This window comes from Orycteropus afer, unplaced genomic scaffold (assembly GCF_000298275.1).
Source record: "Orycteropus afer afer isolate SDZICR_OR568_19922 unplaced genomic scaffold, OryAfe1.0 scaffold00051, whole genome shotgun sequence".
Classification (NCBI taxonomy): domain Eukaryota; kingdom Metazoa; phylum Chordata; class Mammalia; order Tubulidentata; family Orycteropodidae; genus Orycteropus; species Orycteropus afer.
The window spans coordinates 5,694,232-5,705,692 of NW_006921638.1; the positions used below are offsets into that span (position 1 = coordinate 5,694,232).

An 11,461-nucleotide genomic window follows, 5' to 3' on the forward strand; every position below is an offset into this window, starting at 1 on the left:
CTACAAATTATTTTTCATAAAAAAAAGTAGATAAGTAAACAATGATGAAAACTATATTAGAGAAATCTCCTTCAAGAGTTAGATCTCCAAAAGGTTCTGCAATTCTAATATATGGTTCAGTGGTTTTTATTTTAAATAATTTAAATATAAATAGTTATGGAAGTACTAGAACTGCTTAAGTGTTCAAGTTTTGATGTTCTAGTCCATTCTTTAAAAAAAAGTTTTGCTTTTCTGGATTCAAAAGAAATATAAATCATTCAAAAAGGAAAAAAGAGTAAAACACAGAAAAGGGAAAAAAAAATCACCAGTAATTGTTTCACCTAGATATAATACCTCCTTTCAGAGACTACTGTCATTTTGTTTTGTATTTTTTCCTGGGCACAGTAACTATTTTAGTCCTTGTTCTAGCCTCCTCAGATACAGCTGTGTACAAGGAAGCTAAGAGAAGAGATCTAACAAATAAAAGACAATGTAACATATCCTCTACCTCCACCCTTCCCTCATGGTAGAAGTTATTTTAGGTCACTTATTTATTTATTTATTTTGCCTTATCTGGACTTGGCCTACAGAATTAGTGACTAAAGAAAAATATTTGTGTTTCTAACATAATAAAAGAAACCAGAGAAAAATATTTCCAGATAAATACTTTAATCATACTATCATGAAAAGTAGAAAGGACATATACAGAAAAAATATTTGTTAGGATATTGAGGTTATCACTATTTTCCCCTCATTACTTTGTAATATATTCAACAGAACATTACACTGAGGCATGACTCTTTAAGTGCTATAGAATCTTATATAAATGAATTTGTTTAAGTGCTTCTCTGTCAATATCCTTTTCTAGGTATACATCATAGTTCAGAGGTACCTCTTCAACCCAAGGTGATAACTGTATATTAGTCTAAAAAAAAAAAGAAAAAAAAAAAGATTTATAAAGAAATACTAAAATTGCAGACTGATTCTAGTCTGTAGCATTTCAAGAAATCACCACTAATCAAGTAACTGAGCACAGCAGGTTTCTATTACAGTGGACCGGACTAAGCTCTACATGGTGCCACACGAACAATTCCTTGCAGGTTTATGGTTTAGGGACTTAGTTAATTGACTTTGATTTTGGAACTTGAAAGAATAAAGAAAATACAGAATCGAGTAATTATTTTCATGCAGTTAGCTTAAAAATTATCATTAGGCTTAAATCATAAAGAGAAAACAAAATGATAACAAACAGAGGACACAGGAAAACTCGTCATCTATACCCAGGGATGGCACTAAGGGGCTGCTTGAGGACTGCTCATCTTCCTCCATTAACTTTCATCAGGCCTCTCCCTTCATATGAAAAGCTTTAGTTTTCACACCACAGAACTTCTGGAGTCATCAGTGAAAATATATTTAAAGAAGTTTCCTTAAATAGGAATACAATGAAGTTATTTAAAAGTTCATGTATAAGGGACTCTTTCACATGTATTAATTTCTAAAGGTAATCTACACACATTTATGTACTTAGTATGAAAGCTATTATTTTGTGAGGTGAAAACTCACTACATTATGTCAATATGTATGGAAATTATAACATAAATTAGATAATACATACTTAAAAAGGTATGTTTTTATGAGTATGGGAAAGTATGCTAGGATCACACCACTCATGGACTGGCAATTTCACTGTGTGGGAATGAAGTGTGGCGGACGGGAGACCTCGGGAAAGTTACCAGCTTTTCTTTTTATATCTCTGGATTATTTTCTTTGTTATAACAAGTGGGAAGTACTTTTGTAATTTTCATGATTGATGAAACAATTTAAAAAAGCTTATTATTGGTATTGGTTAGTTTTTTTCAAGGAAGAAATGGCTACTTAAATTTGGCAGTGCTCATATGCTGGGAGACCACCAATAAAAATGCTAGTAATATTCTCCATTAAAAAGTGTAATAACCTGTTGTTGTTGAGTTGACTGTGATTCATAGCGACCCTACAGGACCGAGTGGAACTGGTCCATTACAGCCAGGTTTCCAAGGATGTCATCTTTACAGAAGCTGACTGCCACATTTTTCTCTTGTGGACTGGTGGATTTGAACCACAGACCTTTCTGTCAGCAGCTGAGTGCTTAACCGCTGTGCCACCAGGGATCCTTTCATCTAGGAATTTCAAAGAACTTTATGAATACTAATTAACTTTCACGTAAAGTTTAATTTATTGGTTGAATCTTATTCCTAAGTATCAACCTTATTTTACAAGGAGACTCTGGGGAACAAATGGTCTGTGTAAGATCTGAACTGACTAGAAGCCAAATTGTGAACAGTACATGGGGCTTAAGTCTACTTATTTGATTCTAGAAGCCTTGAGCAACTCTGTTCCTTTTGCTCTAAGGGACCAAATTATGCTGGCTCTTACAAAATTATTATAAGGATCTTACAAAACATTAAACAGCTTTTATGAACCTAAAACTATAGTCCCACAGTCGGAAAACTTAAGTGGAGAAGCAAGGGAATCTATAGCCGTATGTTGTTGTTGTTGTTGTTGTTGTTATGTGCCGTCGAGTCAAACCCGACTCATAGCGACCCCTCCTTGGGTTTCCGAGGCAGTATCACTACGGAAGTAGGATTGCCCAACCTTCCTTCCGAGGAGTGGCTGGTGGGTTTGAACCGCCAGCCGTCTGGTTAGCAGGCAAGTGTCTTAGCCACTATGCTACCAGAGCTTATGTTGTTGTTAGGTGACATCAAATCCATTTTGACTCACAGTGACCCCATGTGACAGTGTAGAACTTCCCCACAGTGGTTTCTAGGCTGTAATCTTTATGGGAAGGAGCCCTGGTGACACAGTAGTTAAGTGGTCTGTGGTTGTAACACACTAGCTACTCGGTAGGAAAAAGATATGATGGTATCTATCTGCTTCTGTAAAGATTATAGCCTTGGAAACCCCATGGGACAGTTCTACTCTGTCCTGCAGGGTCACCGCGAGTCAGAATTGACTCCACAGAGATAGGTGGTTCCCCCCCCCCCCACTAATTTTTAATCTAATCTTTATAGGAGCAGATCGCCAGCTCTTTCTCCCAGAGAAGCACCGGGTGGATTCATACTGGCTAACCTTTCAATTAGCAGCCAAATACGTAATCATTATGCTACCAAGGTTCCTTTATAGCAATGTAAGAATTACAATTTCAGATCTTGAGGCCAGTGAAGAAACCACTAACCAGTCTTTATGCCATGAAGTCTTGCTATTTCCTCTATCATCTGTCAGTATTTTTAGACAGATGTTTCTAGAGTATAGTAATAGCTATCAGAAAAAAACAGAAAAGTTCTGATAACAAAAATGCTGGAAAGGAGGCTTACATACCCGAAGACCTGAGAGAGACTCTTCAAGACTTGGTACAGTTACTAGTAACGATCCTTGTTTCCTTACATTATGGCTGATATATTCCCAGGCTCTAAAACACATTAAAAACTGTTATTAGGCTACCAGCAACTGTAAAATAAATAATAATTTTGAAAAACAGAGCATGGCAAAAGAAAATGCAACACAGGTAATGTGTTAGAAATCCAGATGAGCAAAAAAGTTTGCCTTAACCAAACAGAACTGTAGCAACCTACCAGAAACTGGTAAAATCTCCAGTTCATGAAGAAGTGTTGGCAACATTGTGAGGTTATAGTACTGAAGAGATTAACACAATGGGACTCAGATTACTATATAATATTGTGTATAAGGCCAAAACTCTGTTTTCAGAACTGATACACAAATCCAAGCTACATCAGCAGCTTTGCTGGTTAGCTGCTGTTGAGTCGGCTCCAACACATGACTACCTTCTGTGTCTGACAGATCAAGATGTTGCCCTGTTGTGTGCCATCTTCCTGCGTTTTGGTACGTTCGAGTACACTGTTGTGGCTACTTGTCAGTCTGTTTCTTGAGAGTTTCCCTCATTTTTTGCTGACCCTCTACTTCACAAAGGAGGCCTGGTGACGCACTGGTTAAAGTGCTTACCTGCTAACCAAAACACTGGCAATTTGAATCCACCAGCCTCTACATGGAAGAAAAGATGCGGCAGTCTGCTTCTCTAGAGATTTACAGCCCTGGAAAACCTATGGGTTAGTTCTACTCTATCCTATAGGGTTGCCAGGTGTCAGAATCAATTAGATGGCAATAGGTTTGCTCCTTTACCAAACATATCCTTTTCCAGAGACTGGTCTTTCCTGATGACGTGCCCAAGAAAGTGAGCCAAAGTTTTGCCATCCTCGCCTTTAAGGAGAATTGTGGTTGTATTTCTTCTATGACTAATTTGTTTGTTCTTCTGGCAGTCCATAGTATAGTCGATATTCTTCACCAACACTACAATTCGAATATATAAATTTTTCTTCTGATTTCCTTTTTCATTGTCCAGGTTTTGCATGCATATGAAGTGACTAAAAAAGACCATGCCTTGGGTCAGAAATACTAGTTATCAAAGTGACATTTCTGCTTTTAAAAACTTTAAAGAGGTTTTTGGCAGATTTGTCCAATGCATTATGTTGTTTGATTTCTTCTCTACTGCTTCCATGGATGTTGATTGTTGATCCAAGTAGAGTAAAATTGTTGACAACTCCAATTTTTCCGCCATTTATTATGATATTGTTTACGAATTTTGCTTTGTTCATGATCAGGTTTAATTCACATGAAGGCTGTTGTCTTTTACCTTAATCAGTAAGAGCATCAAGTTGTCATCATTTTTGACAAGCAAGTTTTTTTCATCTTCATATCACAGGTTGTTAATGAGTCTTCCAGCAATCCTGATACTGTGATTTTCTTCATACAGTCTAGTTCTTAGATTATTTGTTCAGCATAAAAATTGAGTAAGTAAAGGGAAAGAATACAACCCTGCCACACACATTTTTCAATTTTGAACCACACAGTATCTCCTTGCTCTGTTCAAAAGACTGCTTCTTGATCTATGTAAAGATTCCACATGAACACAATGAAGTGTTCTGGAATTGCCATTCTTCATGTTATCCATGATGTGTGTTCGGTTACTTCGTGCTACTCTAACAGAAAATAGCACAAATGGGTGGCTTTAACAAATAGTTTATTCTTTTACAGTTTGGGACACTAGAAGTCTGAGTTTAAAGTGCCAAGCTCTAGGAACTAGGTGAAAGCACCTCAACCTTGGGCTTCAGTTCTGCCTCTTGCTCCTGACCCAGTGGAGCTAGAGGTATCTCTTTAATCATGCAGCTGCTGGCTGCTGAGGCTGACAAGCCCAAGGTCAACAAATAAAATGGCACAGTTCCAATATTACTAAACAACATGGCAGACCACTAGTTCAAGTCCAGGGACAGCCCAAAGATCGGCAGGAAACACGGCAGGCTGCTAAATGAACACTCGGCTACGTGCAGGGTCCAAGTGTGCCAAAAAGCTGCAGAGACCTTTCTCAAAACTTCTCCTTATATATTGGAAGCAGGCCACAACCTTAAGTCAGCTACTCAGCTTCTCCAGTAGATTCCACCATGGGGCTGATTACCAGTCTCATCATGGGGAATAACTACATCCAGCTGCCCAGCCAAGCTGAAATATAACCTTAACCATCACAATGCGTTATTATCTACATAGTCAAATGTCTTTGCAGAGTCAGCAAAACACAAGTAAACAGCTTTCTGGTATTCAGTGCTTTCAGCTAGGATCAACTTCACATCAGCGATATCTTGTTTCACATCCTTTTCTGAATCCAGCTTGAACTTCTGCAAGTTCCCTGCTGATGTATGTCTGCAATCCATTTTGAATTATCTTCAGCATATTTTTGCTAGCATGTGATATTAATGAGGTTGTTCAATAATTTCTGCATTCCATGTGATTGCCTTTCTTTGGAATGTGCACAATTGTGGATCTCTTCCAGTTGGCTGGCATATAGCTATCTTCCAAATGTCTTTATATAGACAAGTAAGTACTTCCAGAACTTAATTTCTTTGTTGAAGCATCTGAATTGGTACTCTGTCAATTCCTGGAGGATTGTTTTGTGTCAATACCTTTGGTGCAGTTTGAACGTCTTCCTTCAGCACCAGGGGTTCCTGATCATATGCTACTTCCTGAAATGCCTGAATACTGACCAATTCTTTTTGGTAAGGTGACACTGTGTATTCCTTCCATCTTCTTTTGGTGCTTCCATGTCATTCAATTTTTTGCTCATAGAATCCTTCAGCATTGCTTGAATTTTCTCTTCAGTTTTTTTTTAGCTTAAGAAATGCTGATCATGTTCTTCCTTCTGGGTTTTCTAACTCCAGGTCTTTGCACCTTTACTTTAACATTGTTTTAATTATAATACGTTGGAATCTTCTGTTCAGCTCTTTCATTTCATTTCTTCCATTCACTCCAGCTACTCTGCACTAAGAGCAAGTTTCAGTGTCTATTCTGATATCCATTTTAGTCTTTCCTTTTTAATGACCTTTCACTTTCTTCATGTTTGATGTCTTTCCACAGCTCTTCTTGTCTTTAGTCATTAGTGTTTAGTGCATCAAATCTATTCTTGAGATGGTCTCTAAATTCTGGTGGAATGCTTTAATTTTCTTCAGCTTTAATTTGAATTTGCATATGAGTGATTAATAGTTTGTTCAGCAGTTGGCCCCTGGCTTTGTCTTGACTATGATACAGAGCTTCTCCGTCGCCTTTTTCCAGAGATATTGTAGATTTAACAAACCTATGTAATCCATATAGTATAGCTGTCGACGGCGTTGTTGAAAAAAGGTATTTCTGATGAATAAGTCATTGATTTTACAGAATTCTATCATGTAATCCCCAGTGTCATTTCTATCACCAAGGCTGTATTTTTCAACTACTGACCCTTCTTGTTCCCAACTTTCATATTATTTGTTGTAGTTGTTGTTATGTGCCGTCGAGTTGGACCTGACTCATAGTGATCCCCCCTTGGGTTTCTGAGGCAGTATCAATATGGAAGTAGATTGCCCCATCTTCCTTTCTTATTATAATTACTAGAAAACATTAAAGCATCTTCACTGAATGCTTCATCAATTTCAGACTGTGGCAGTTGGTGCATAAATTTGAACAGCAATTGTATTAACTGGTCTCCTTTACAAGTATATGGATATTAACCAATTGGATTGTTTCAGGACAGGTCTTGAAATGTTCTCTTTAATGATAAATGTAATGTTATTACACTTCAATTTGTCACCCCTGGCATCGTAGACCATATGATTGTCAAATTCACAATGCCCAATACCAGATCACTACAGCTGACTAATACCTAAGATATTGCTCTTCAAGAGTTCCATTTCATTTTTGATGACTTCTAATTATTCTTGCTTCACCACATTCCAATTACTAATAGATGTTTACAGCTGTGATTTCTCAATTTGAGTCATGTCAGATCAACAAATGAAGGTGTTGATGGCTTTACTCCATCCATGTCACCAAGGTTCTCTACTCTGAGGAGGCAACTCTCCCTCAGTCATACTTTGAGTACCTTCCAACCTATACTGGACAATGTTCGGTTGTTATCCACAAGGCTCAGCAGCTCATGGCCCTTAAATCCCTTATGAATTGTGTCAGGTTCTACAGACAGGGATAGGGCTGGGACTGCTAGGGGTGGAGGTACAGAAGAACCATGGAGAAAGACAGACCATAGAAGCTAAAAACCAAGCAAGGGCTGACAACAAGGGCATAATAATGTAGAACAGGAGTTCTTGGGTGACGCAAACAGTTAATGTACTGAGCTGAAAGGCTGAAAGTTCAAGTCCACTTAGAGGCACCTCAGAAGAAAGGCATGGTGATCTGAAAAATCAGCCACTGAAATCCCTATGGAGCATAGTTCTATTCTGATACACATGGGGTTGCCATCAGTCATGGCCACTTGTTTTACATAGATTAAAAACTAAACCAAACTCACTGACTCATAGTGATCCCTCCTTGAGTTTCCGAGGCAGTATCACTATGGAAGTAGATTGCCCCATCTTCCTTCCGAGGAGTGGCTGGTGGGTTTGAACTGCAAGCCTTCCGGTTAGTAGTCAAATGCCTTAGGCACATATATTAGATTTTTAAAATTAACATCAAGACAGCCAACCATGCAGCTTCCTCTTGAAAGACAGCTGGATGGATGTTCATGGAAGGTAAGATTAAACAACTCTTAATAATTTTAATAAATTCCTGTAAAACATCTGGGGGAAAAAAACATCAAGAGTAAAATCAAACTTTATTTGGCTGCCAGTAATATTCAGTGGAAGGACTTCTGGTAGAACATGGCATTTGAGAAGCCAGCTTCAAAGAAAGATGGTATAATGTGTGCATATGTGTGTCAGAAGGCAGTGTTTGTGTGGCCAAATGTTTAACTTTTAGTGTAGACATAAACTGGATTTCTATACTGTACCAGTCTTGATGTTAAACCACACTACTGAGGAGGAAAGGCGCTCTGGTGGCATAGTGCCTAAGGCATCTGACTGCTAACCAGAAGGTTGGCAGTTCAAACCCACCAGCCACGCTTCAGAAGAAAGACTGGGCTATCTACTTCCATAGAAATACCACCTCAGAAACCCCAGGAGGGGTTGCTATGAGTCAGAACTAACTCGACGGCAGTGAGTTTGGTTTGAGGATGAATGGTCAAGCAAAGCACAGGTGTATATCCGTTCTAGTGGGCAGAAGTATCATTTGTGCTTATTTTAGTTATCGAAATACCTATTAGGGTTAGTAAATTTTGAAGTTTACTAGGTAAAATGATAGAGATGTTCTTTTTCTCATGTTAGATTTAAAATCATGTGGCAGTGTTTGATAAGAAATGTCACTGTATGGGTTAGGGCTATTTGTTATTTTGATGTAATTCCTAAAAATGACATATTTTAAAGTTTACTTAGTAAGAAAGAAGCAGAGTACATCACATGGTTGAGTATGGCACTTGCTGTCACTATAGCAGATGTATGTGTTTTACCTACTTAAAAACTACACAGAAACATCTTTAAACTAAAAATTGCTCTACAAATCTGGGATATTACCCTGTAATGGTATCCAATTTATTCTGAAGCCTGAGCCTTTCTGAATACACATTTTCTTATTACAAATGTATTAAAGTTTTCTCTTATATGCAACTCCAACAGGTATTTCTTTCCTCTTGTCCTGAGATTCTGATTTAGATTACAAATTTCTGGAGATTAAATGCTATGCCATCTATTCTTTTTGCAGTACAGAAGTAATATAGGTAAAGAATAAATCAGAATGATTTCATCTTAGAATGCCTTACTATGACTTCTAAAAATACTCCTGCATTTTGTTATTCATAATGAAGATGATAAATTAACAATGAGAGGTTATAACCCATTTATATCTAGAATTCATTGCACTAGATTAATGTAGAAGAATTGAATGAACTAACATAAGAGCCTAATAACTATTGAGTGAATCAAGTAGTTTGTGTATGATGTGCCAGGAAAGTTTGTTAAAAACAAACCAAACATCCAGTAATTCCAGTATCAAGTTCACCAATTGCTTTCATCATTCTTCAGCTTTCTAATCTTTCTATAATGAATCTCCCAAAAGTTTAAGGTATTTTTCAACTTTTTATGTAATATAAACCCAATAATACTTCATTCTCTAACACTTATGTAGTGTTTTGGCTCCCTGTCATTAATTTAAAAAAGCAAAAGGCTAATCATACTTTGTCCACTAGAAATTATGCTTAAAGAGGGCACAATGACTAAAAACAACTTTGCTCATGCTGTGCTGTTGGTCTTTAGTCTTTAACTAAAAGACATCATCCCATTCTGCTTGAGCTTTGATTATGTAATTAGTTTCATTAGTTTCCTGTTGAGCTAGTTTATTTTTAAACTATTTAAATTGTTAATTTCATAGTGACCTTAATCTAGTACTAATGGGTGTGTGAGTGTGTGTGCTTTGTGTGACAAAGAATGTAGAAGGTGAGGGAGGTGACAGAATAAAGGTTTAAGTATTCAGGATTCCATTCAGTGTATTAACTGTTATGGTATATAATTACATGTATTTTTAATTTTCTGTAATAGAAGCCTTACTGAGGCACTAATCCAAATATATTAGTGTATTCCCTTTCACACATATGAGAAGGAGCTTTCCTGCATCTGGAGTACATACATGCCACCAGGAGATGTAAGAAATCAGCAATCCGAATTTTAGGCCAGAAAATCAGCACCTAAGTCAACAGTCTAAAGGAATGTTCTAATTAAAGGAACCTATAGATCCTGAAGGAGCTCTGGTGGCATAATGCCAATGGCACTTGACTGACTGCTAACCAGAAGGCTGGCACTTCAAACCCACCAGCCACTCCTTGGAAGGAAGGTTGGGCAATCTACTTCCCTAGTGATACTGTCTCAGAAACCCAAGGAGGGGTCGCTATGAGTCAGATTCAACTTGACGGCAGTGAATTTGGTGTCTTTTGTTTTTTTTTTTAAATAGATCCTGATGGGCCACAAAGCATTAAATTGTGCAGGGAAGTCAGAAAAATGATCATACATTTGCCAGTTTTTCCACTACTTGAATAGTGGAACAATTTCCAATAACCTATTATCAATATCTCAAGAATATTTTTAAAGTTCAATAATTTTTAATACTGTTTTCCAAGATAACCTTATATCCTGTTTTCCATTTATTTACAGGCATTAGTTAATACCCATCATTTTGTGATAGGATAGCAATATGTCATGTTATTTTATAGAAAAGAAAACTGAGGCAGAAAAGAAGTATAAAGGCCCACTGGGCATTGGTATCTTATTTATCCCTGACTGCTAAGCAAATGCTTAGATCACAAAACCATTTAATTTCTGCCCCAATTTAGATGTAATATTTTACAAAGTTGGACAACCAAACTTCGTTTTTATATTTGTTTAGTATATAACACATTTCCTTGCTAATGTAATCTCACAGTTGAGGTCATTTTTAAAAAGTTTAATACAAAAACATTTCTACTGTACCAATCCTTTTTCATACCTTGCTGGATATATTTTAACAATAACAAGTTTCTTCCTTGAATAAATAACATACCTGGCCTGTTCTGCCTCATTAAGAAAATATTCGAAGACATTATTCATGATAACAACATCAGCATTTTGCAGAAGTGAACCCTGGGTACAGATGTCTGCATGAAGCACCTAAAGAAGAATGAGTTCACATAAGAGAACAAGGGCACTATACCACGCAATCACATAGGAAATATCTATTGGTTCACTGATGTCAATAAGGCAATATGAGAAGTTAACACTTCTTAAAAATGAAGAAAGAACAGTATATTTAATACTACTGCCTATAGGAGATACTTAAAACTTCAAAAACAGAACAAAATAAAATAAAACCCATGTTGTTGTTGTTGTTGTTCTTATGGCCGTTGAGTCGGACCCGACTCATAGCAACCCCTCCTTGGGTTTTCAAGGCAGCATCACTATAGAAGTAGATTGCCCCATCTTCCTTCCGAGGAGTGGCTGGTGGGTTTGAACCGCCAGCCTTCTGGTTAGCAGTCAAGTGCCTTAGGCACTATGCT

General features: G+C 37.2%; 1 protein-coding gene across 1 annotated transcript in view; it reads right to left on the minus strand.

Annotated features, from left to right (window-relative positions):
• Nucleotides 1-787: 787 nt before the first annotated feature.
• Nucleotides 788-11,461, minus strand: part of LOC103195084 — a 41,175-nt gene continuing 30,501 nt past the window's right edge. Inside the window, exons 6-8 of the mRNA XM_007938543.1 lie at nucleotides 10,969-11,075; nucleotides 3,334-3,424; nucleotides 788-904 (exon numbers count right to left, since the gene is read on the minus strand). Of these exons, the coding sequence (XP_007936734.1) occupies nucleotides 788-904; nucleotides 3,334-3,424; nucleotides 10,969-11,075 (315 nt within the window). The remainder of the gene's footprint in view (nucleotides 905-3,333; nucleotides 3,425-10,968; nucleotides 11,076-11,461) is intronic.